This window comes from Salvelinus fontinalis, chromosome 2 (assembly GCF_029448725.1).
Source record: "Salvelinus fontinalis isolate EN_2023a chromosome 2, ASM2944872v1, whole genome shotgun sequence".
NCBI lineage: Eukaryota > Metazoa > Chordata > Actinopteri > Salmoniformes > Salmonidae > Salvelinus > Salvelinus fontinalis.
In genome coordinates, this window is record NC_074666.1 from 33564803 (window position 1) to 33592248 (window position 27446).

A 27446-nucleotide genomic window follows, 5' to 3' on the forward strand; every position below is an offset into this window, starting at 1 on the left:
CTCATTCAAGGGTTTTTCTTTATTTTTCCCATTTTCTACATTGTACAATAATAGTGAAGACATCAAAACTATGAAATAACACACATGGAATCATGTAGTAACCAAAAAAGTGTTAAACAAATCAAAATATATTTTAGATTCTTCAATGTAGCCACCCTTTGCCTATAAGTCAACAGGCACCAAAAATCATCCCTGAAAGCAGTGTACGTGTCATTTATTTAGAAGCCACATTTCAGACAGGTGAATTTGATTAGCAAAAGAGGCCATCATCATTGGTATCTCCATCAATTTTTCTGCAAGGAAATTCAAAGTGGATAAAACATGTTAAAAGGTAATAATGCTTCACTGGATCCACAGAATTTGTAAAGCCCCTTGCCCTCTATATTTATGTATGTTTTGTGTACTGTATGGAGTTATGCAAAACATATGTATGTGAAAAGAGACAATAAAATGCTATATTTTCTTATATTACAATAAATCAACTGTTAGTTACTGTTAGTACCTACCTGCATTTGTTCATATATCCAGGGGAGGAAGTGGGAGACATTGCCATAGATTCCTGGCTTGTTCTTCAGAGCACAACCTATACCCCAGCTAGTGTCCCCTACCAGCCACCATAATGAACCCTCCTTGGCCACCATGGGTCCTCCACTATCTCCCTGCAAGACACAAAAGTTACCCCCCAAGTTAGCATTACGTCATGGGATCATAACTTTATACCTTCCAGAGTATGTTAATTTCTTCATTATACCACCATCCGCTCTATCATAACACAATAAGAAAACAGCAAATCAAAAGATGATATCAAATAAGAAAGAATACATGTTGCATCAAGTAGGAAGTAAAAAAACTTCCCATGAATATCTATTACAAAATATTTTAAGTGTGAATCTGACCTGACATGAGTCCACTCCTCCTGCCAGTGTCCCAGCACAGATCATAGAGGTGGTGACACGTCTATTGTACACCAACGGTGCGTTACATGTGTGTCTGCTGTACATGGTGATCTGGGCCTGACGCAGGTTTTCTGACACCAACCCTGGAGTCATCACAATGATTGTCAAGCATAAATATTTAATACAACAAATAGATTTTATTCTGATGACCTGTCATTGGTCCTGTAATAAAAGTTGTCTTGCCATCACTCCTAATGGACCCCCATCCAGAGATCCAGGCTTCTCGCTGGGGAGTCAGATTCACTCCGGAGTTGGGCAGACACACTGGTCTCACCTTATCTACAACACAAAACATTTAAGACTGGCTTGGAGTGTTGTACTCCAATATGACTTCCGAGACATTGACATTGACATTAAAAAAAAATAATAATATTAACCGTGTTAGGGCTCCTTCACAAAATTGAAAAGGTTGAATGCAACTTTACTATGCATTTGTGACAATTCACATCATACTGTTATTTTTCCAAACCCCCAATGTAATTTGCCATTGGAACATGTGTTTCAAATGTTTGATATCGACCAGTGACTTACCTGACATAGTGAGGGGTGTGTTGAGTTTCATAAGAGCGATGTCATTATCCTTAGTCTCCTTGTCGTATTTTTCGTGAGAGATGATGCGTCCCACTGTATTGCCAGTGGCATAAGCCATCTGTATCTGGATCAAATAGCCAGCATACACCGTCCACTGACTGGGCTGTGATAGCCTACCATGCAAAATGACAGAGGGGTTGATCCATATGATTTCAATAATTTTCTGACTGCACCCTTTAATTTGAACAAAACCTTTACCAATGGTTGAAGTGGTCAGAAAGTGACTTTTTGGACATGAATGTCAAAATATTCAGGAGATAGAGGTGCTCAAAGATGACCCATTTTGCATACCCAACCCTACCATGAGACATCCATGTGTTCATCAGTGAAAAAAATTTATTGGGTATGATAACATTTGAAAACTTACAAACAGGGTTGTCAAACTATTTAATGATTTTAATTATTAATATATATATATTTTTTAACCTTTTAACATGATCTAAAAACGTGTAAACTCCCACCCTGTATTCAAGAGTATGCTATGTCTCAACCGATGATGGGCACAACACGAACAACTCAGTTTATATAAAATAGGGTCTAAGCTACAACATTTGTGAAAATGTGTATTTAACTTAAACATATTTAAATAATTGACGTTAAAGGTTAGACATTTATTTTTTACTTTTTTTTCAAGAAATCAGAATAGTTGGACAACCCTGTTTGTAAGTTAAATTATAATTTTTTTTCTTCACATTTTCAAACAGTACATTTATATTGTCAAACGGGGCTATACATTTGGGTGAGTTCTTTTTTCCCTCGCATGAATAACCTCGTTTGACAGCCAAAAATAAAGTGAACCATCTAGTGTTCAGCGAAATAACAACACAATGTCAAATACAGGTAGCCGTGTCAAATAATTAACATCCAATCACATTAACCGTTACTCTCTGGTGGGAAACATTCACTCTTGCTCAGACATTTAGAAACGAAACATGACAATTTCAAAAATAAGCCACAGAAGTTTTTTGAGCGAGAATAAAGACGACTTTTAAGTAGTAAGACGTGTAAAAGCAACAAATACCATTTAATAAGAAGGGGCTAGACGAGTCTTATATTGTGAGCTACCGAGTGGCTAGGACAGGCAAGCCCCATACTATTGCGGAGGACTTAATTATTCCTGCTGCCTTGGATATGGCTGGGACAATGCTGGAGGAAAAGGCCCAAAAAACTATACAGACAATGCCTTTATCAAACAATACTGTTTCAGGACGCATCAGTGATATGGCAGGAGATGTTTTAAAAAAAAAATCTTGCGTCGCATACAAGCCAGTGAATTATATGCATTACAGCTGGATGAGTCAACAGACGTGGCGGGCCTGGCACAGCTTCTGGTATATGTCCATTACGTTTATGGGGGGTCAATTAAGGAAGACATCCTCTTCCTTTCCAAACCACTGGAAACCAGGACAACATGAGGATATTTTTGAAGTACTGGACGGCTTTGTGACATCAAATGGACTTTGGTGGTCAAGATGTGTTGGTATCTGTACTGATGGTGCAAAAACCATGACAGGGAGACATAGTGGAGTGGTAACTATGGACACTACAGTGAAAATGGTTCACTTTGTTAAAGCAAGGTCCCTGAACTCTCGTGTATTTTCTGCATTATGCAATGATATGGGCAGAGACCATGTAACGCTTTTACAACATCCAGAAGTGGACTGGTTATCAAGTGGCAAAGTATTGACAAGTTTTTTAAATTGAGAGACGCGCTTAAAGTTTTCTTTACTGACCATAATTTTTATTTGTCTGACAAATTGCATGATGACGAGTTTCTCACACGACTGGCCTATCTGGGTGATGTTTTTTTTCACCTGAATGATCTGAATCTAGGATTACATTTGCTCTCTGCAACTACATTCAATGTGCAGGACAAAATTGAGGCTATTATTAAGAAGTTGGAGCTCTTTCCTGTCTGCATTAACAAGGACAACACACAGGTCTTTCCGTCATTGTATGATTGTTTTTGTGTGTAAATAAACTCAAGCTTACGGACAATGTCAAACGTGATTTATAGCGAAGCAACTGAGTGAGCTGGGTGCGCAATTACGCGGGTACTTTCCCGAAATGGACGACACAAACAACTGGATTCTTTATCCCTTTCATGCTTCCAGTCTACTTACTGATATCTGAATGAGAGCCTCATCGAAATTGCAACAATCGGTTCTGTGAAAATTAAATTTAATCAGAAGTCACTGACAGATTTCTGGTTAGGGCTGCGCTCAGAGTATCCTGCCTTGGCAAATCAAGCTGTTAAGACATTGATGCCCTTTGCAACCACGTACCTCTGTGAGAGTGGATTCTCGGCCCTCACTAGCATGAAAACTAAATACAGGCACAGACTGTGTGTGGAAAATGATTTAAGACTGAGACTCTCTCTCCAATATGACCCAATGTTGCAGAGTTATGTGCATCCTTTCAAGCATACCCTTCTAATTAACCTGTGGTGAGTTATTAACAATTTTTAATGAGCAAATAAGGTTTTATGTAAGATGGCTAAATAAAGAGCAAAACTATTGATTATTAATATTTGTGCCCTGGTCCTATAAGAGCTCTTTGTCACTTCCCACGAGCCTGGTGACAAACTCACACTCATTCTTATGTTAAATAAATGTATTGTATAGTGTGTGTGTGTGTGTGTGTGGCAGGCTTACAATGATGGCAAAAAACTACATTTGAGAGTGCGCTGACCCCGGTACACAGCTGAAGGTTGAATGTTTGAAGGGGTACGGGACTTTTAAAAAGTTTGGGAACCAATGTTTTAGGCAATCCAGTCCAAAAAGTAGCTACTACCATGGGCAAACATGGGCAAACATGCATGGAAGGTTTTGTTTAAATGAAATGGGTTCAGTCAGAAAATTATTTAATTCATATAGAAGGACGCAGAGGAAACAGACAATAGTAAGTCCCTCTGCTGGTTTCATTGTTGTAGTGCTCCCACCACAAAATCATGCTGTAGCTTAATTTACAAGGATTTTTTAAAATCATTTTTATTTTGTATGTTTTTTCATAAAAATTTTGAGAACTATAATATTCCTCTACCTCCCTTGAGGAATCTCCTCTGAGAGGAACAAATGATTGAGTCTCGTCCACCACCCGGCTCTCTGTCTTTAGTAGTAAGTAATAAATTAGCTTTGGTACGAGTTTAGATTGAGTCACACTCACGTTTCTACACAGTGGGCTGCAGTGATGATCCACTCAGGGCTGATGATGGAGCCTCCACACTGGTGTTGGTAGTTGGAGTGCAGACTGACTTGCCAGGGCCAAGCCCCGCTCACCGCTATGTCGCCTCCTACAATACGGCTCCTAGTGGGCGCGACACTCACACCACAGTCTGGAAGCAAGACAACAACACACAGAGAAACATTACAGAATCTAACCCAATTTTCTAATTTCCAAGATTAACTGTAAAGTAATCTGGGCACCCAGAGCCAAATCTCAGCTAGTCTTTTAGGCTACTTTAGGGCAAAGAGTGGTAGCCAGTCTGGTTCAAACTGAACAAAACAGGGATCACTTCTCTGGTGGATAAGAGGGTTTTAATCCTAAAAGCGCCAACATATTTGTAACCCTAAAGCGACAACGGCGGTCATTTTTTAAATTGGTAATGATTGCAAAGAGACTGTCTGTCAAGCAGTAACACAAAAACATTTCATGTTTTGAAGTTATTTTGATACATTTTATCCATAGCAATTTATCATGAACATTTTTCTGTTATTCATTCAAGGTGTTGTGTTTCTGTGATACTTAGAGGTTGAGAAGTTGGCGATTTAATAAGCTATGACAAACCTTAAGAACCTAAGATGGCCACCGATATGGGTGACATCGGCTATATGGGCGCCGGTGCCATCACACATTTTGCTCGAACTTTGGAATACTTTGAGGTATCAACTAAGTTCCAATTGCTTTTTTTTGTTATTGTTGCTGCAATCCTATAAGTTTGTGCTCACATCAAACTGAGGGGCATTGTACAAAACCAAATAGCGTTTAGATCGTCTCTAACCAATTAGAGTATCAAAGCTAATGATGGCTCTGGCCCCAGCTCTGGTCCAACCCATCTGTATCTGGGACCAATCAGAATGGTCAGAATTTGTTTGCATTCAATAAGATGTCAGGGAGGAAAGCAAATCCAGTGTCAATGTGAAGAAGAAACGCTAGCGGGCGTGTTCGGCGGGAGCAATTTGGATGGGTAGACAGGCTATATGTCTGTGCCAAATTTCGTGCATTTATCACAAAATGCATGATTGAGTCAACAGTTTCAGTTTAGCCTACCAACTAGAATTCAAAAGAGTATTTTCTTTCCCCCATATTGACACAGAAATCGTACATGTTTTTTGGTCTTTAACTAGTTGTTTGACAGAGTCCTACAATTTCAGAACGATCAAAAATAGGCTTTCGATGGGGTCATTTCCACATTTCCACCTGGTGGCACTTTTAGATTTAGTGTTTTTACTTCAGTTTGGTTGTCTACTTAAGAGAAACTATATCATCTTCATGTTTCCATAGCCAACCCAAAGTACCTGGTCAAGCTATAGACCAGAGCAGTAAACCAGCTACATGTAACACTGATAATCTAAATGTCAAGGTTGTCAATCTCCTGTCAATAATGAGGATGAGATCCACCCGAATCATTTGGGTTCCTGGATCCTTTCACAGCATTACAAGGCTGCATTGAGACAATGACTTATCAATGACTCAAGCCCAGCTCATTTAATCTCTACCATTGTGTCGCTGAGTTGTCATAATGCTTCAGCAAATGTACATTATTCCGGGGGTGTTGGAAGACACAATGTCAGTAACTTATTTATGTTAGCACTGTTAGCACTGAGGTGGTGTGCCCAAGCAGGAATCTCCACTGTGTGGAGCTCACCCTGCACTAACATACTGTAAATAACCCAAGCATGTCTACCTCTGCTATGCTTCCAGTAAAGCAAGAAAAACATTAAAGCGTCCCAGAAAAGTGTTAAAATTAGCCCACATTAACAGCTTAAAAACAAGGTTAATGAAATATGACATTCATATTCTGACAATTTCTGAAACTCAGATAATACATTTGATGATGCAGTGATAGCAATACATGTTTATAAGATCTACAGAAAATACAGAAATGCCAAAAGTGGAGGTGTGGCTCTTTTATATTCAGAACCACATTCCTGTAAGGCTTAGAGAGGATCTCATGTTAAATACTGTTGAAGTAATATGGCTACAGGTTCATCTGCCTCACCTAAAGCCCATTCTTGTGGGAAGCTGCTAAGTGCTAACAGTCAGCATCTGGATGACGTGTGAAATGCATGTGATATCAATAGAGCGGTATATTTTCTGGGTGATTTAAATATTGACTGGCTTTCATCAGGCTGCCTACTCAAGAGAAAGCTTCAAACTGTAACTAGCGCCTGCAACCTGGATCAGGTTATCAATCAACCTACCAGGGTAGTTACAAACAGCACAGGAATGAAATCATCAACATGTATTGATCACATCTTTACTAATGCTGCAGAAATGTGTTTGAAAGCAGTATCCAAATCCATCGAATGCAGTAATCACAATATAGTAGATATATCTAGGAAAACCAAAGTTCCAAAGGCTGGGCCTAACATAGTGTGTAATAAGTTTTGTAGTGATTCCTATGTTGATGTAAAGAAAATTTGTTGGTCCGTGATGTGTAATGAGAAGCAACCAGACGCTGCACTTCACACATTTATGAAATTGCTTATCCCAGTTACTAATAAGCATGCACCCATTTCTTGATGATGACTGTAAAAACTGTTACATCCCCGTGGATTGATGAGGAATTGAAAAATTGTATGGATGAGAAGGATGAGGCAAAATAAATGGCAAATAGGTATGGCTGTACAACCGTTGGCAAACGTACTGCAAATTCAGAAATCATGTGACTGCCAGCAACAAACGATGACAATATACATCCAAGTATATCTGACCAAATTGAATTCTGTAAAGTAAGTGTGGAAGAGGTGAAAAAATAATTGTCCATCAACAATGACAAGCCCCTGTGGTCTGACAACTTGATGGAAAATGACTGAGAATAATAGTGGAGAATTTTCCACTCCTATTTGCAATATCTTCAATTTAAACACTAGGGCGGGTCACAATGACCCGAGGACAGCAGGAGGGTTGATCACAAAGGCGGGTCACAATGACCCGAGGACAGCGGGAGGGTTGATCACAAAGGCGGGTCACAATGACCCGAGGACAGCGGGAGGGTTGATCACAAAGGCGGGTCATTTTGACCCAAGGACAATGGGAGGGTTAAGCCTACTAGAAAGTGTGTGCCCTCAGGCCTAGCGGGAAACAAAACTTATTCCTCTACCTAAGGATTGTAAAGCCCCATTTACTGGCTCAAAAAGCCGACCAATCAGCAATCCGTTTGGAAGAAATTGTGTTTGACCAAATACATTGCTATTTTACAGTAAACAAATTGACAAGACTTTCGGCACGTTTTGTAGGGAAGGACGGACATTCAACAATCACAACACTTACACATATGACTGATGATTGGCAGAGAGAAATTGATGATAAAAATATTGTGGGGGCTGTTTTGTTAGACTTCAGTGCGGCTTTTAACATTATCGTTCATAGTCTGTTGCTGGAAAACCTTGTGTTATGGCTTTACACCCCGTGCTATATTGTGGATAAAGATTTACCTGTCTAACAGAACACAGAGGGTGTTCTATAATGGAAGCCTCTCCTGGTTTTGTGGCTGTTGGACTTCCTGAGCCAGAGATCACAGCGGGTCGAAGTAGGCCAACACAGGCTCTCCTCAGGGATGTGTTTTGTCCCCACTCCTCTACATCTTGTACACTAATGGTTGTACTAGTTCCCATCCTGACAGACACCTCATTCAGTTTGCGGATGAAATTGCATTGATCAGCCTGTTGCATGATGATGAGGAACACCATGACCCGGTCCTAAATTACTTTGTAAAGTGGTGTGACGAATCACACTTGGTTCTCAATACCAACAAGACCAAAGAGATGTGCATAGACTTCAGGAAGTGTACAACACCTACCTCTGCAACATCTATCAGTGGTCAGAAATAGAGATTGTAGAGGAATACAAATATCTGGGTATCCTCTTGGACAATAAGTTTCAGTGGAGTAAAGGTACAGACCTGATCTACAAAAAGAGTCAACAGAAACTGTACTTTCTCATAATGCTGATAAAAATATTGTTGATTGTACTATACGGACTCTGTTTTACAAATCTTTCATTGGGAGTATTTTAACTTTTTGTATTTGTTGGTTTGGCAATGCCACCATCAGCCAGAGAAATATGCTGAGAAGGATTATCACCACAGCAAGCAAGGTACTTGGAATCAAACAGACAGGCCTGGATGAGATCTTTAAGGTCAGGGCCCTCCACAAGGCTCCAAAAATAATTTTAGACCCAAGCCACCCCCTGAACCCAGACTTTGAACTACTCCCCTCTGGGCGCAGGTGTAGGGCATCCCTCGGCAGAAAAAACAGAACTAGATAATAATTTGTGCCAGGTGAGATATCACTCTAAATAGCTCAAGCTAATGTTCCTATCGACCCAGTAAGGCCAGCAGGCTTGTCTCTTTTTATTGGTATGTAATTTATGAAAGTTGTATTGTCAATTTGTTTTGTATTTAAACGCCACTTTAAACGTGTACATGGCACTGCAACACAATTTCCCCATGGGGACAATAAAGTCAGTAAAGTAACAAATCCAGGTAGAATCAGGAATTCCCCAGGGCAGCTGTCTAGGCCCCTTACTTTTTTCAATCTTTACTAACGACATGCCACTGGCTTTGAGTAAAGTGTCTATGTATGCGGATGACTCAACACTATACATGACAGCTACCACATCGACTGAAATGGAGGCAACAATTAACAAAAGCTGCAGTTAGTTTCATAATGGGTGGCAAGGAATAAGTTAGTCCTAAATATACAAAAAAAAACTAGAAGCATTGTATTTGCGGAAAATCATTCACTAAACCTCAACTAAATGTTTTTATGAATAATGTGGTAATTGAGCAAGTTGAGGCCACTAAACTGCTTGGAGTAACCCTGGATTGCAAACTGTCATGGTCAAAACATATTGATACAACAATAGCTAAGATGGGGAGAAGTCTGTCCATAATAAAGCGTTGCTCTGCATTTTTAAAAGCACCATCAACAAGGCAGGTCCTATGGGCCCTAGTTTTGGACTACTGTTCAGTCCTGTGGTCAGGTGCCACAAAGAGGGACTTAGGAAAATTGCAATTGGCTCAGAACACGGCAGCACAGCTGGCCCTTGGATGGACACGGAGAGCTAACATTAATGATATGCATGTCAATCTCTCCTGGCTCAAAGTGGAGGAGAGATTGACTTCATCACTACTTGTATTTGTGAGAGATATTGACATGTTGAATGCACTGAGCTGTCTGTTTGATCTAATGGCACACAGCTCGGACACCCATGCATACCCCACAAGACATGTCACCAGAGGTCTCTTCACAATCCCCAAGTCCAGAACAGACTATGGGAGGTGCACAGTACTACATAGAGCCATGGCTACATGAAACTCTATTCCACATCAAGTAACTCATGCAAGCAGTAAAATTATATTTAAAAAAAAACATAAAAATACACATTGTAGAACAGTGGGGACTGTGAAGCAGCACAAACAGGCACAGACGCATGCATACAAACGCACGATAACATACGCACTATACACACACGTACACATGGATTTTGTGTTGTAGACATGTGGTAGTAGAGTAGGGGCCTGAGGGCAAACGCTTAATATGTTGTGAAATCTGTTGTAAATGTATTGTAATGTTATTTTTTTTTAAATAATTGCCTTAATTTTGCTGAACCCCTGGAAGAGTAGCTGCTGCCGATAATACAAATAACTTCTGTTGAGTTCCCCTTCCTGACTGAGTTTCTATAAGCTTTGTCCTAACCTGAAGGTCAGCTGTGTCTGCGCAGAGAATCAGTGTTATGGTAAAGTAATGACTTACCAATACACTGCAGGGAGACTGCTTGTAATGAGCAGTAGGGACTGCAGGAAGAAATTACATCATGAGAGTCATATAAAGGTTTACAGAAGCAATTCTGTATAAAAAAAAGAAAATTCAATACATGAAGACTGTTTTTATTTATTCCCCCCCACTCAAAAAAGGTATTTTGTATTTTTAAATGTTGTTATGTTAAAAAAGTTGGACTGAATGAGATGTATTCATGTTCTCATCACCTGCTGGTTAGCTGCCCCTGTAGAAGGGAATGAGGGTCAAAGCCTGACAGCTTCATATAGCCATCAACGGCCAAGGAGCCTGGTTTCTTTTGTGAGAACCGAACATAGGACCCACTTGGAAACAGAGATAGGTATGGTCAGCCCCTCAAATATTATTTATGTTATGTACAAAATGTTCAGCACAGAATATAATATACTCTTCTGTACAAGTGATCAGACTGCTAAACAGCAATCACTAACTCAGCGAGGCTGCTGCCCACATGGAGACAAAATCACTGGCCACTTGAAACAATGGCACTTTAATAATGTTTACATAACTTACATTATTCATATCATATGTATATACTGTATTTTACACCATCTATTGCACCTTGCCTATGCCGCTCGGCCATCGCTCATCCATATATTTATGTACATATTCTCATTCACCCCTTTTAGATTTGTGTGTATTAGGTAGTTGTTGGGAATTGTTAGATTACTTGTTAGATATTACTGCACTGTCGGAAACAAGAAGCACAAGCATTTCATTACACTTGCATTAACTTCTGCTAACCATGTGTATGTGACCAATAAGATTTGATTTGAAAGTGATCACAGTTGATCCTCTATGACATGTATAGTATGTGATCCTATTTCTCCTGGTGACCCACCTGCTGTATCCAATCTGCTGACAGGTGGCCCTGCCAATGTTGTCATTCCAGTTATCAGCACACACTGGCTTCCACGTCTGACTGTCTGATGAGTAACTCTGCAGCTCAAAACCAGACCCATGAAGGCGTACTGGAAAGTAGAGACTGATGTTAGAACAGCGTTCAGTTCAGGGAGAAAAGCATGAAGACAAAAATCATATAATTAACCATAGCAAAGTGTGAACAACCCCCATATCTACATTCATTTTAACAGTGGGTTCCTGAACACAGCGTCGGTCAACAGCATACTGTAAGTACACTCAGCAAAAAAAGAAACGTCCTCAGTGTCAACTGCGTTTCTTTTCAGCAAACTTAACTTGTAAATATTTGTATGAACATAACAAGATTCAACACCTGAGACATAAACTGAACAAGTTCCACAGACATGTGACTAACAGAAATGGAAAAATGTGTCCCTGAACAAAGGGGGATCAAAATCAAAAGTAACAGTCAGTATCTGGTGTGGCCACCTGCTGCATTAAGTACTGCAGTGCATCTCTTCCTCATGGACTGTACCAGATTTGGCAGTTCTTGCTGTGAGATGTTACATCACCCTTCCACCAAGGCACCTGCAAGTTCCCGGACATTTCTGGGGGGAATGGACCTAGCCCTCACCCTCCGATCCAACAGGTCCCAGATGTGCTCAATGGGATTGAGATCTGGGCTCTTCGCTGGCCATGGCAGAACACTGACATTTCTGTCTTGCAAGAAATCACGCACAGAATAAGCAGTATGGCTGGTGGCATTGTCATGCTGGAGGGTCATGTCAGGATGAGCCTGCAGGAAGGGTACCACATGAGGGAGGAGGATGTCTTCCCTGTAACGCACAGCATTGAGATTGCCTGCAATGACAACAAGCTCAGTCCGATCATGCTGTGACATACCACCCCAGACCATGAGGTACCCTCCACCTCCAAATCGATCCCGCTCCAGAGTACAGACCTCGGTGTAACGCTCATTCCTTCGACAATAAACACGAATCCGACCATCACACCTGGTGAGACAAAACTGCAACTCGTCAGTGAAGAGCACTATTTGCCAGTCCTGTCTGGTCCAGCGACGGTGGGTTTGTGCCCATAGGCGACGTTGTTGCCGGTGATGTCTGGTGAGGACTTGCCTTACAATAGGCCTACAAGCCCTCAGTCCAGCCTCTCTCAGCCTATTGCAGACAGTCTGAGCACTGATGGAGGGATTGTGCCTTCCCGGTGTAACTCGGGCAGTTGTTGTTGCCATCCTGTACCTGTCCCGCAGGTGTGATGTTCGGATGTACTGATCCTGTGCAGGTGTTGTTACACGTGGTCTGCCACTGTGAGGACGATCAGCTGTCTGTCCTGTCTCCCTGTAGTGCTGTCTTAGGCGTCTCACAGTACGGACATTGCAATTTGTTGTCCTGGCCACATCTGCAGTCCTCATGCCTCCTTGCAGCATGCCTAGGGCATGTTCACACAGATGAGCAGGGACCCTGGGCATCTTTCTTTTGGTGTTTTTCAGAGTCAGTAGAAAGGCCTCTTTAGTGTCCTAAGTTTTCAGAATTGTGACCTTAATTGCTTACCGTCTGTAAGCTGTTCGTGTCTTAACAACCGTTCCACAGGTGCATGTTCATTAATTGTTTATTGTTTATTGAACAAGCATTGGAAACAGTGTTTAAACCCTTTACAATGAAGATCTGTGAAGTTATTTAGATTTTTACAAATTATCTTTGAAAGACAGGGTCCTGAAAAAGGGACATTTCTTTTTTTGCTGAGTTTATAATGATAAACATGATTGAGTGGAGACATACGGCACTGTGACTCATCTTCTCCTCCTGGACAGTCTCTGATGCCATCACACCACTGAGAGGCATTCAGACACACACCTCCCTCGCTACAGGACCTCCCCAACACACACTGGTAGGACACTGTGGACACACACACACACACACACACACACACACACACACACACACACACACACACACACACACACACACACACACACACACACACACACACACACACACACACACACACACACACACACACACACACACACACACACACACACACACACACACACACACACACACACACACACACACACACACACACACAAGACAGTGCATCACAGCTCTGACCATGACTATAAGGTTACTCTTCTTGGCCTTTTCAATGATTAAGAACTACTTGGTCATTTTCCTTTGCTTCCAGATACATCTATAAACTACGTAGACAACTGTGTATTTGGATAGCAAGATGAATTCGCAAGTTGAATTTGCTTATGTCAACTAGTCTTTTCATAAAAAGCATATCAAGAATGTCAACATTATTAATATGTCAACTTATGTCAAGAGCATCAATGGAGATATTGTATGAGAGGAGACTGTACGTACAGAAATACCAAACCAACGCTCCGGCTGCCCCAAGGAGAACTAAGACACTTAGGATTAAGGCCACAATACATTTACAGCGACTTTTCTTCACCACTGAAAGAGATTAGAAACAAACAACACTTAAAATACACTTTTAAAAAAACAACTAGAGGCTCTCTTGTTCTACTTTTTAACATAGAACTCTCAACCCAAGACCTAGATATTTACATATCATTTGACCATTGGTTACTTTTGTCACCCTGGAGACATGGAAATGCTTGTTTTGCATTTGTGTGGCTTCAAATGTTGACTGCTACTAAGTGAAAACAGTACTACTTAACACGCTATACAGAGCCTTCAGAAAGTATTCACACCCCTTGACTTTTTCCACATTTTGTTGTGTTACAGCATGAATTACAAATGGATTAAATTGTTGTTGTTTTCTCACCCATCTACACACAATAACCCATAATGACAGTGAAAACATGTTTAAAGACATTTTTACAAATGTATTGAAAATGAAATACAGTACTATATGATTTACATACGTATTCGCACCCCTTTGTCAATACATGTTATAATCACCTTTGGCTGCGATCATCAAGCTTTGCTGTGTAGTTTTAGGGCAAAAACCAAAACATGCTTACCTTTGGGAAACACTGCTCTAAGAGCTTTGCACACCTGGATTGTACAATGTTTGCACAATATTATTACAACAATTCGTCAAGCTCTGTCAAGTTGGTTATTGATCATTGCTAGACAGCCATTTTCAAGTCTTGCCATAGATTTTCAAGCCGTTTTAAGTCAAAACTGTAACTAGGCCACTCAGGAACATTCAATGTCATCTTGGTAAGCAATTTGTGTTTTTGGTTATTGTTCTGCTGAAAGGTAAATTTGTCTACCAGTGTCTGCTGGAAAGCTGACTGAACCAGATTTTTCTCTAAGATTTTGTGCTTAGCTCTGTTCCGTTTCTTTTTATCCTAAAAAAACCTGCCTCGTCATTACCGATGGCAAGCATACCCACCACCATGCTTGAAAATATGAACAATGGTACCCAGTGATGTGTTGTGTTGGATTTGCCCCAAACATAACACTTTGTATTTAGTACATAAAGTTAATTTCTTTGCACATATTTTGCAGTTTTACTTTAATGCCTTATTGCAAACAGGATCCATGTTCTTGGAATATTTTTATTCTGTATAGGCTTCTTTCTTTTCACTCTGTCATTTATTGTCACGACTCCCACCGAAGGTGGCTCCCCTGCCTGTTCGGGCGGTGCTCGGTGGTCGTCGTCGCCGGTCTACTAGCCGCCACCGATCCCTTTTTCCTTTTCTGTTGGTTTTAGTCTTATTAGTGGCACCTGTTCCTTTTTGTTTTTCTTGATTTTTGTCTACTTAAACCTGTTAGGCCCGCTTAGGTTTGTGCGGGATTATTTGTCACTCTGTTGGTTGGGGATGTGTTTTCGTTTTTGATTTCTCCGGACTGGTTGTCCCGTGTTTGGGCTGGTCAGTGTTATGCGCCCTGTATTTGGCGTGACCGTTTGTGCCGGAGAATAAATAATTACATTTCACCGAACCCTCTGCTCTCTGCGCCTGACTCCTACCCACCACTCCTAGTAAACCCTGACATTTATGTTAGTATTGTAGAGAAACTACAATTTTAATCCATCTTTAATTTTCTCCTATCACAGCCATTCAATTCTGTAACTGCTTTAAAGTCACCACTTGCCTTATGGTGAACTGCCGGAGCGGCTTCCTTCCTCTCCGGCAACGGAGTTAGGAAGGATGCCTGTATCTTTGCAGTGACTGATACGCCATCCAAAATGTAATTAATAACTTCAGCATGCTCAAAGTGATAATCAATGTTTGCTTTTTTTGTGTGTACCCTCTACCAACAGGTGCCCTTCTTTGCAAGGCATTGGAAAACCTGTATGGTCTTTGTGTTTGAAATCCACTGCTCGACTGACGAACCTTACACTCTTAGAAAAAAGGGTTCTTTGGCTGTCCCCATAGGCTAACCTTTTTGGTTCCAGGTAGAACTCTTTTGGGTTCTATGTAGAACCCTCTGTGGAAAGTGTTCTACATGGAAACCAAAATAGTAACCAAAAAGGGTTCTTCAAAGGGTTCTCCTATGGGGACAACCAAAGAACCCTTATTGGTTCTAGATTGCACCTTTTTTTTCTAAGAGTGTACACATAATTGTATGTGTGAGGAACAGATATGAGGTAGTCATTCAAAAGTCCATGCAACTTAGTATGTGACTTGTTAAGCAAATGAATACTTCTGATATTATTTAGGCTTGCCATAACAAAAGGGTTGAATACGTTTTGACTCAAGACATTTCAGCTTTCCATTTTAATTAATTTGTAAACATTTCTAAAAACATAATTCCATTCTGACATTATGGGGTATTGTGTGTAGGCCAATGCCAAAAATCTCAATTTAATACATTTTAAATTCAGGCTGTAACACAACAACATGTGGAAAAAGTCAAGGGGTGTGAATACTTTCTGAAGGCACTGTAAACCTTATAATAGCATATGACAAAACAGAGATTAAGACAAGACATCCCATGGCAAAACAGATATGAAGACCAAATGGAACACCTCAAAGCTGCTCAGACAATGTTTTATAATAAACAATAGAAGGCAAAAAACGACAGTGTATGAAACGTATACTGCAGATATATTGGCATTGTTTATCAACTGAGGAATATCAGCAGAAGGGTAAATACTGTACCTTTTCGTACTGGGACAGGATGTGGTAATCCAGGGGTGAATGTGTGGTGGGTGTTGATGGTCTGAGGGGTGTACTGAGGGTAAATAGAGAGGGGGACGTTGGGCATCTGCAGGGCAGAAGCGTTTGCAGGGGGTCTTCCCTCAGTTCCCGCCCCCTCTTGAAATCCATAGTTCACATACTGGGGACCTGGTGTCTGGGGAAAGCGGAGAGGAGAATGATTTTTCATTTAATTACAATGAGAGAAATCAATGCATTATTTGATACATTGGAGCACTTTGACTTGGTAACATACAGTACACATTACAACAGAGGTGTCATGTTTACCATGCAATTACCACTAAACTTCAATGATTGGTATTGCAATGTACTGTATGTAGCAGTCCATTTCCCACAGGTATAAAAAAATTAGAATCCGACAGATATACAGTGCATTCGGGAAAGCATCCAGACCCCTTCCATTTTTCCACATTTTGTTACGTTACAGGCTTATTTAAAAAATAAAAAAATGTCCCTCATCAATTTATTCACTACCCTATAATGGAAAAGCAAAAATAAGTTTTTTAACACATTTGCACACAAAATAAAAATAAAAAACACAAATAACTTTTTACATAAAGTATTCAGACCCAAAATTGTGCTCAGGTGCATCCTGTTTCCATTGATCATCCTTGAGATGTGTCTACAACTTGACTAGAGTCCACCTGTGGTAAATTCAATTGATTGGACATGATTTGGAAAGGCACACACCTGTCTATATAAGGTCCCACAGTTGACAGCACATGCCATTTTAAAAACCAAGCCATGAGGTCTAAGGAATTGTCCGTAGAGCTCTGAAACCGGATTGTGTCAAGTCACAGATCTGAGGAATGGTACAAAACAATGTCTGCAGCATTGAAGGTCCCCAAGAACACAGTTCCCTCCATCATTCTTAAATGGAAGAAGTTTGGAACCACCAAGGCGCTTCCTAGAGCTGGCCGACTGGCCAAACTGAGCAATCAGGGGAAAAAGACCTTGGTCAGGGAGGTGACCAAGAACCCAATGTTCACTCTGACAGAGCTTCAGAGTTCCTCTGTGGAGATGGTTGTCCTTCAGGAAGGTTCTCCCATCTCTGCAGCACTCCACCAATCAAGCCTTTTATGGTAGAGTGACCAGACAGAAGCCACTCCTCAGCAAAAGGCACATGACAGCCCGCTTGGAGTTTGCCAAGAGGCAAACAAAGGACTCTTAGACCATGAGAAACAAGATTCTCTGCTCTGATGAAACCAAGATTGAACTTTTTGGGCTGAATGCCAAGCGTCACGTATGGAGGAAACCTGGTACCATCCCTACGGTGAAGCATGGTGGTGACAGCATGCTGTGGGATGATTTTCAGCGGCAGGGACTGGGAGACTAGACAGGATCGAGGGAAAGATATCCTTGATGAAAACCTGCTCCAGAGTGCTCAGGACCTCAGGCTGGGGCAAAGGTTCACCTTCAAACAAGATAATGACCCAAAGCACACAGCCAAGACAATACAGGAGTGGCTTCGGGACAAGCCTCTGAATGTCCTTGAGTGGCCCAGCCAGAGCCCGGACTTCAACCCAATTGAAAATCTCTGGAGAGACCTGAAAATAGCTGTGCAGCAACGCTCCCGATCCAACCTGACAGAGCTTGAGAAGATCAACAGCATCCTCCCGGAAATCCTAGACCCACTCCAATTTGCAGGACGTCCCAACAGATCCACAGAAGAAGCAATCTCAATCGCAGTCCATAGTGCCCTTTCCCACCTGGACAAAAAGGAACAACTATGTAAGAATGCTGTTCATTGACTACAGCTCAGCGTTTAACACCATAGTACCCACAAAGCTCATCACTAAGCTAAGGACCATGAAGGGCCGCCCCCAGGTGGTAAGGGTAGGTAACAACACATCTGCCATGCTGATCCTCAACACTGGGGCCCCTCAGGGGTGTGTACTTAGTCCCCTCCTGTCCTCCCTGTTCACTCACGACTGCGTGGCCAATCACGACTCCAACACTATCATTTAAGTTTGCTGATGACACAAGTGGTAGGCCTGATCACCGACAACGATGAGACAGTCTATAGATAGGAGGTCAGAGGACAACAACCTCTCCCTCAATGTGAGCAAGACAAAGGAGCTGATCGTGTACTACAGGAAAAGACGGGCAGAACAGGCCCCCATTAACATCAACGGGGCTGTAGTGGAGCGGGTAGAGTTTCAAGTTCCTTGGTGTCCACATCACCAACGAACTATCATGGTCCAAACACACCAAGATAGTCATAAAGAAGGCACAACAAAACCTATTCCCCCTCAGGAGACTGAAAATATTTGGCATGGGTCCCCAGATCCTCAAAAGGTTTTACAGCTGCACCATTGAGAGCATCCTGACCGGTTGCATCACCGCCTGGTATGGCAACTGCTCGTCATCTGACCGTAAGGCGCTACAGAAGGTACATCAATGGGGCCAAGCTTCCTGCCATACAGGACCTATATAATATGCGATGTCAGAGGAAAGCCCATAAAATTGTCAGAGACTTCAGTCATAGACTGTTTTCTCTGCTATTGCACGGCAAGTGGTACCGGAGCGTCAATTCTAGGACCAAAGGGGGCAGCATTTTCACTTTTGGATGAATTGGTGCCCAAATTGAACGGCCTCCTACTCTGTCCCAGATAATAATATATGCATATTATTATTAGTATTGGATAGAAAACACTCTGAAGTTTCTTAATAAACTGTTTGAATTATGTCTGTGAGTATAACAGAACTCATATGGCAGGCAAACTTCCTAACAGGAAGTGAAAATTCTGAAAAGGGTCGATGTGAAAGTCATCGCCTATTCAAATCCCTGTAATTTATGGATCTGTTTGCACTTCATACGCCTTCCACTAGATGTCATCAGTCAGTAGAACGTGGAATGAAGCCTCTAGTGTGATGTGGGGCCAGATGGGAGCTATTTGAGTCACTGGTCTGGCAGATTGCCAGTTCCTGGTCACGCACGCTAGACATGGGATGTCAATGTGTGCCATTACTTTTACAGACATGAAGAAATGCTCCGGTTGGGACGTTTTTGGATATATATGATAACAACATCCTGAAGATTGATTCTCAACTAAGTTTGACCAGTTTATTCGACTTGTAATATAACTTTTTGAAGTTTTCGTCCGACGTTGGCGTTCACTTGCGCCAGTGTTTGGACACGAGTACTACACATGCTAGCTAAAGTTGCTAATTCGACATAAGTAATGGACATTATCGAACAAAACAACGATTTATTGTGGAACTAGGATTCCTGGCACTGCATTCTGATGAAAGATCATCAAAGGTAAGGGAATATTTATGATGTAATTTCGTATTTCTGTTGACTCCAACATGGCGGAGAAATGTTGTTTCTATCTGAGCGCCGTCTCAGATTATTGCATGGTGTGATTTTTACTAAAGTTTTTTAAAAATCTGACACAGCGGTTGCATTAAGAACCAGTGTATCTTTAATTATATGTAAAACATGTATCTTTCATCAAAGTTTATGATGAGTATTTCTGTTATTTTACTCCGGATATTTGAGGCGTTTCTGAACATGGCGCCAATGTAAACCGAGATTTGTGGATATAAATATGCACATTATCGAACAAAACATAAATGTATTGTGTAACATGATGTCATATGAGTGTCATCCGATGAAGATGTTCAAAGCTTAGTGATTCATTTTATCTCTAATTCTGGGTATTGTGAAAGCTATCTTTGGCTGGGAAAAATGGCTGTGTTTTTTGGATTTGGTGGTGAGCTAACATAAATATATGTTGTGTTTTCACTGTAAAACATTTTAAAAATCGGACATGTTGGCTGGATTCACAACAAGTGTATCTTTAATTATATGTAAAACATGTATCTTTCATCAAAGTTTATGATGAGTATTTATGTTATTTGACATGGCTCTCTGTTATTACTCCGGATATTTTGGAGGCATTTCTGAACATGGCGCCAATGTAAACCGAGATTTGTGGATATAAATATGCACATTATCGAACAAAACAAAAATGTATTGTGTAACATGATGTCATATGAGTGTCATCTGATGAAGATGTTCAAAGGTTAGTGATTCATTTTATCTCTATTTCTGGGTTTTGTGAAAGCTATCTTTGGCTGGGGAAAATGGCTGTGTGTTTTTTGGATTTGGTGGTGAGCTAACATAAATATATGTTGTTTTTTCGCTGTAAAACATTTTAAAAATCGGACACGGTGGGTAGATTAACAAGATGTTTATCTTTCATTTGCTATATTGGACTTGTTAATGTGTGAAAGTTAAATATTTCTAAAAAATCTTTTTGAATTTCACGCGCTGCCTTTTCAGCGGAATGTTGTGGGGGAGTTTCCGCTACCGGAACATGTGTCCTAGAAAGGTTAACAGATTCTACCCCCAAGCCATAAGACTGCTGAACAATTAATAAAATGACCATCTGACTATTACATTGACCCCCCTCCATTTGTTTTGTACATTGCTGCTATTCACTGTTTATTACCTATGCATAGTCACTTCACCTCTACCTACATGTACAAATTGCCTCATCTAACCAGTACCCCCGCACAGTGACTTGGTACCGATACCCCTTGTACAGTTGAAGTCAGAAGTTTACATACACTTAGGTTGGAGTCATTAAAACTCGTTTTTCAACATCTCCCCAAATTTCTTGTTAACAAACTATAGTTTGGAAAGTTGGTAAGGACATCTACTTTGTGCATGACACAAGTAATTTTTCCAAAAATTGTTTACAGACATATTATTTCACTTATAATTCACTGTATCACAATTCCAGTGGGTCAGAAGTTTACATACACTAAGATGACTGTGCCTTTAAACCGCTTGGAATATTCTGTGATGAATTTCTATATATAGACCCATAGACTTGCATTGGAAAGGCCTGTGACCCCCCCAGAAAAAATTCTGGATTGATTTTCCTCTGCTTTCTTACTGCCATATCAATTCTGTTACACTCACAGATATTATTTTAACAATTTTAGAAACTTCAAAGTCTTTTCTATCTAATTCTACCAATTAGTCTACCAATTCAGTATACTGCCCTCTAGCCATAAGAAGATAGGCTTATTGACATCATTTGAGTCAATTGAAGGTGTACCTGTGGATGTATTTCAAGGCCTACCTTCAAACTCAGTGCCTTTTTTTCAAGGGAAAATCAAAGAAATCAGCCAAGACCACATAAAAAAATTGTAGAACTTCACAAGTCTGGTTCATCCTTGGGAGTAATTTCCAAACACCTGAAGGTACCACGTTCATCTGTACAAACAATAGTACGCAAGTATAAACACCATGGGACCACGCAGCCATCATACCGCTCAAGAAGGAGATGCGTTCTGTATCCTAGAGATGAACGTACTTTGGTGCGAAAAGTGCAAATCAATTCCAGAACAACAGCAAAGGACCTTGTGAAGATGCTGAAGCTACAAAAGTATCTGTTTCCACAGTAAAATGAGTCCTATATCGACATAACCTGAAAGGCCGCTCAGCAAGAAAGAAGCCACTGCTCCAAAAGCGCAATGAAAAAAACAGACTACGGTTTGCAACTGCACATGGGGACAAAGTTCTTTAGTTTTTGGAGAAATGTCCTCTGGTCTGATTAAACAAAAATATAACTATTTGGACATGATGACCATCGTTATGTTTGGAGGAAAAAGGGAGACGCTTGCAAGCCGAAGAACACCATCCCAACTGTGAAGCACGTGGTTGGCAGCATCATGTTGTGGGGGTGCTTTTCTGCAGGGGGGACTGGTGCACTTCACAAAATAGATGGGATAAGGAAGGGAAATTATGTGGATATATTGAAGCAACATGTCAAGACATCAGTCAGGAAGTTAAAGCTTGGTCTCAAATGGGTCTTCCAAAGGGACAATGACCCCAAGCATACTTCCAAAGTTGTGGCAAAATGGCTTAAGGACAACAAAGTCAAGGTATTGGAGTGGTCATCACAAAGCCCTGACCTCATTCCCATAGAAAATTTGTTGGCAGAACTGAAGAAGCGTGTGCAAGCAAGGAGGCCTACAAACCTGACTCAGTTACACCAGCTCTGTCAAGATGAATGGGCCAAAATTCACCCAACTTATTTTGGGATGCTTGTGGAAGGCTACCCGAAACGTTTGACCCAAGTTAAACAATTTCCAGGCAATGCTACCAAATACTAATTGAGTGTATGTAAACTTGTGACCCACTGGGAATGTGATGAAAGAAATATAAGCTGAACTAAATAATTCTCTCTAATATTAATCTGACATTTCATGTTCTTAAAACAAAGTGGTGATCCTAACTGACCTCAGACAGGCATTTTTACTCTGATTAAATGTCAGGAATTGTGAAAAACTGAGTTTAAAAGTATTTGGCTAAGGTGTATGTAAATTTCCGACTTCAACTGTATATAGCCTCGTTATGGCTTCTTACATTTTTTTTTTTTTTAAATTAGATTTTTCCTTTTTTTATATACATTTGTAAAAATTTCTAAACCTGTTTTTGCTTTGTCATTATGGGGTATTGTTTGTAGATTGATTGGGAAAAAATCTATTTAATACATTTTACAATAAGCCTGGAACGTAACAAAATGTGGAACAAGTCAAGGGGTCTGAAAACTTTCCGAATGCACTGTATAACTGAAGTTACCTGTGTATTGGTCATGTCGACACCACTTTCAATGTTCCGATGAGATATTATCAAATCTGAAAAAGGTTGAAGAAACTTCTGATATTAGCCACAGTAAAACATTTTTTTTATCAAGGTAATACAACAACAACGTCATATAAATGTACAGCAAAGCTTTGTAAAACAGTTTTTTTTTTTTACAGTAGATTAAATTTGAGTTTTTACCTTTCACCTTTACCAGATTCACCTTGGATTAGTTCAACTGTTGCTTTTGAACACTGATTTGACGTCCTTTCTTCTTATTCTCTCTCCCTCTAACTCAGTCCATTCTCTCTTTACTCCTTGCAATAAATAGCCATGGTAAATAGCCATGAAATAGCCACACCTTAGTTTGTGTGAACAGTCTGAACTGTAGGGCGGTACAAGTTGTAAAGCTGTAATAACAAATCAAATCAAATCAAAATGTATTGGTCACATACACATGGTTAGCAGATGTTAATGTGAGTGTAGCGAAATGCTTGTGCTTTTAGTTCAAAGAGTGCATTAATATCTAACAAGTAATCTAACAATTCCCAACAACTACATAATACACACACATCTAAAGGGGTGAATGAGAATATGTACATATAAATATATGGATGAGCGGTGGCCGAGCGGCATAGGCAAGGTGCAGTAGATGGTATAAAATACAGTATATACATGTTATATGAGTAATGTAAGATATGTAAACATTATTACCAAGTAGCATTATTTAGTGGCATTGTTTAAAATGACTAATGATCCATTTATTAAAGTGTCCAGTGTAGGCAGCAGCCTCTCTGAGTTAGTGATTGCTGTTTAGCAGTCTGATGGCCTTGAGATACAAGCTGTTTTTCAGTCTCTCGGGCCCAGCTGTGATGCACCTGTACTGACCTCGCCTTTTGCATGATAGCGGGGTGAATAGGCAGTGGCTTGGGTGGTTGTTGTCCTTGATGATCTTTATGGCCTTCCTGTGACATCAGGTGCTGTATGTGTCATGGAGGGCAGGTTATTTGCTCCCGGGGATGTGTTGTGCAGACCGCACCAACCTCTGGAGAGCCTTGCGGTTGAGGGCGGTGCAGTTGCCGCACCAGGCTGTGATACAGCCCGACAGGATGCTCTCGATTGTGCATCTGTAAGAGTTTGTCAGGGTTTTGGGTGACAAGCCAAACTTCTTCAGCCTCCTGAGGTTGAAGAGGCGCTAAGGTGCCTTCTTCACCACACTGTGTGTGTAGGTGGACCATTTCAGTTTCTCTGTGATGTGTACGCCCAGGAACTTAAAACTTTCCACCTTCTCCACTGCTGTCCCTTTGATGTGGATAGGGGGGTGCTCCCTCTGCTGTTTCCTGAAGTCCATGATCATCTCCTTTGTTTTGTTGACATTGAGAGGTTGTTTTCCTGACACCACACTCCGAGTGCCCTCACCTCCTCCCTGTAGGCTGTCTCGTCGTTGTTGGTGATCAAGCACATTACTGTAGTGTCATCTGCAAACTTGATGATTGAGTTGGAGGCGTGCATGGCCACGCAGTCGTGGGTGAACAGGGAGTACAGGAGAGGGCTGAGCACACACCCTTGTGGGGCCCCAGTGTTGAGGGTCAGCGAAGTGGAGATGTTGTTTCCTACCTTCACCACCTGGGGGCAGCCCGTCAAAGTTCAGAACCCAGTTGCACAAGGAGGGGTTGAGACCCAGGGCCTCCAGCTTGATGATGAGCTTGGAGGGTACTATGCTGTAGAATGCTGAGCTGTAGTCACTGAACAGCATTCTTACATAGGTATTATTTTGTCCAGATGGGATAGGGCAGTGTGCAGTGCGATGGCGATTGCATCATCTGTAGACCTGTTGGGGTGGTACGCAAACTGAAGTGGGTCTAGGGTGTCCGGTAAGGTGGCGGTGATATGATCCTTGACTAGCCTCTCAAAGCACTTCATGATGACAAGTGAGTGCTACAGGGCGGTAGTCATTTAGTTCAGTTATCTTTGCCTTCTTGGGTACAGGAACAATGGTATCCATCTTGAAGCATATGGGGACAACAGACTGGGATAAGGAGTGATTAAATATGTCCGTAAACACCAGCCAGCTGGTCTGCTCTGAGGATGCGGCTAGGGATGCCGTTTGGGCCAGCAGGATTAACATGTTTAAATATTTTACTCACGTCAGCCACTGAGAAGGAAAGGGTGGGGATCTAATTCCAGCACCTGACCGAAAACAACAGCAACGCAGAAGGGGCAGAAGGAGCAGTCTTCTGGTCAGGCTTCGTAAACGGGCACGTCGCTCACTGGTCCCGAGCATACTACTCGCCAATGTCAAGTCTCTTGACAACAAGGTAGACGAAATTTGAGCAAGGGTTGCCTTCCAGAGAGACAGAGATTGTCATTGTCTGTTTCACGGAAACATGGCTCTCTTGTGCTTTGTTGTCAGAATCGGTCCATCGACCGGGCTTCTCCATGCATCGCGCCGACAGAGATAAACACCGCTCTGGGAAGAGGAAGGGCGGGGGTGTATGCTTTATGATTAACAACTCATGGTGTGATCATAACATCAAACAGGAATTCAAGTCCTTCTGCTCACCTGACCTAGAATTCCTTACAATCAAATGTCGGCCATTCTACCTACCAAGAGAATTCGTGTCAGTTATAGTCACAGCTGTGTACATCCCCCCCCTCAAGCGAATACCAAGATGGCCCTCAAGGAACTTCACTGGACTCTATGTAAACTGGAAACTATATACCCGGAAGCTGCATTTATTGTAGCTGGGTATTTTAACAAAGCTACCTTGAGATCAGCGTTACCTAAATTTGATCAGCATATTGATTGCACAACACATAGGGCTAATACTCTTGACCACTGCTACTCTAACTTCCCTGATGCATACAAAGCCCTCCCCCACCCTCCCTTCTGCAAATCTGACCACGACGCCATCTTGCTCGTCCCGGCTTATTAGCAGAAACTCAAACAGTGTGTACCAGTGACGAGAACCATTCAACGCTAGTCTGACCAATCGGAAGCCACGCTCCAAGATTGTTTTGACCACGCGGACTGGAATATGTTCCGGTCAACCTCAGAGAATGACATCGATCTATACGCTGACTCGGTGAGTGCGTTTATAAATAAGTGCATTGAAAATGTCGTACCCACTGTGACTATTACAACCTACCCTAACCAGAAACCGTGGATGGGTGGTGGCATTCGCGAAAAGCTGATAGCGCGATCCACCGCATTTAACCATGGAAAGGGGTCTGGTGATATGGCTGAATATTAACAGTGTAGTTATTCCCTCCGCAAGGCAATCAAACAAACAAAATGCCGGTACAGGGACATGGTGGAGTCTCAATTCAACGGCTCAGACATGAGACGTATGTGGCAGGATCTACAGGAAATCACGGACAACAAAAACAAAAACAGCAATGTCACGGATACCGATGTCACGCTTCCAGACAAACTAAACACCTTCTTTGCCCGCTATGAGGATAATACAGTGCCACCGTCACGGATCGCTAACAAATACTGACCAAAGAAAATGACGAGACCACAAAGCTTCTGACCAATGAAAACGATAGCACTAACACACTGTTGTCTAGGACCGGAAGTAGGCGGTCACATGTCTCCCCAATGACCATACATGGGCCTTTTCTCAATTGCACACTCCTCGCATCCTGTCTCCTCGTCTCCATCTCAAAACACATTAGATGAGAATGCCAGAGGTCCCTCTCTGACCTTCCCCTCCATTGGGTTTGAGAAGGAGATGAGGAGAGTGGACTCGAGGAGTATGTAATTGAGAAAAGGCCATTTGAATGTATAAAATCACGTGCAATATATTGTTTACACTCTAACTGAAAAAATACATCAGTTACAAAAAAATAAATATTATACAATTATTATATACATAAAAACCTCTCCTTCTTAGATTACATTTTAGTATTTTAGCAGACGTTCTTATCCATTTTTCACACTTCTTTTCATACTGATCCCCATGGGAATCGAATTCACAGCCCTGGCTTTACAAGCAACATGCTTTAGCAACTGAGCCACATGGGACCGCCATTACCTAAGTACATTCCCACATTACCTAAATAAATTCAATAGAATGACGTGAAAAGATGGTGAAATAGTTGTTCTTACTGTGTATACAAAGGCCCCGGGTTCTCTGGACATGTTATGTCTTTCTTCTTGACTGTTAATCAATAACCAGGCAAGGCATTTTGACCAGGTTCTTGAGAGGATAGCTACACACAACAGGCCCTTGAAATGTCTA

At 41.3% G+C, this 27446-nt stretch overlaps 1 protein-coding gene across 7 annotated transcripts; it reads right to left on the reverse strand.

Moving 5' to 3' along the window:
• Positions 1–27446, reverse strand: LOC129817391 (transmembrane protease serine 2-like). Of its 7 annotated transcripts, none has more exons than XM_055872601.1 (16): positions 27314–27435; positions 25347–25669; positions 23401–23584; positions 23197–23252; positions 16536–16728; positions 13819–13911; positions 13231–13347; positions 11412–11541; positions 10762–10875; positions 10529–10569; positions 4713–4881; positions 1488–1660; positions 1140–1235; positions 897–1039; positions 507–659; positions 1–293 (listed from the first exon to the last, which is right to left on the reverse strand). In XM_055872601.1, exons 4-16 carry the CDS (start codon positions 23209–23211, stop codon positions 285–287), a joined length of 1446 nt encoding a protein of 481 aa, XP_055728576.1. In that variant the 5' UTR covers positions 23212–23252; positions 23401–23584; positions 25347–25669; positions 27314–27435; the 3' UTR covers positions 1–284. The 7 variants fall into 7 exon arrangements, with proteins under 7 accessions (XP_055728576.1, XP_055728583.1, XP_055728602.1 ...); XM_055872608.1 differs by lacking the exon at positions 25347–25669 and adding an exon at positions 26330–26561; XM_055872627.1 differs by lacking the exon at positions 25347–25669 and having other exon boundaries at positions 23401–23516.

Excerpts from the sequence above, each read along its gene's own strand:
- LOC129817391 (XM_055872575.1), bottom strand. The coding sequence starts at position 27,346 with ATGTCCAGAGAACCCGGGGCCTTTGTATACACA. Across the intron at positions 16,729-27,313 it reads CCGGGGCCTTTGTATACACA|ACACCAGGTCCCCAGTATGT; the intron begins GTAAGAACAACT and ends CGCTTTCCCCAG. Across the intron at positions 660-896 it reads GAGGAGTGGACTCATGTCAG|GGAGATAGTGGAGGACCCAT; the intron begins GTCAGATTCACA and ends TGTGTCTTGCAG.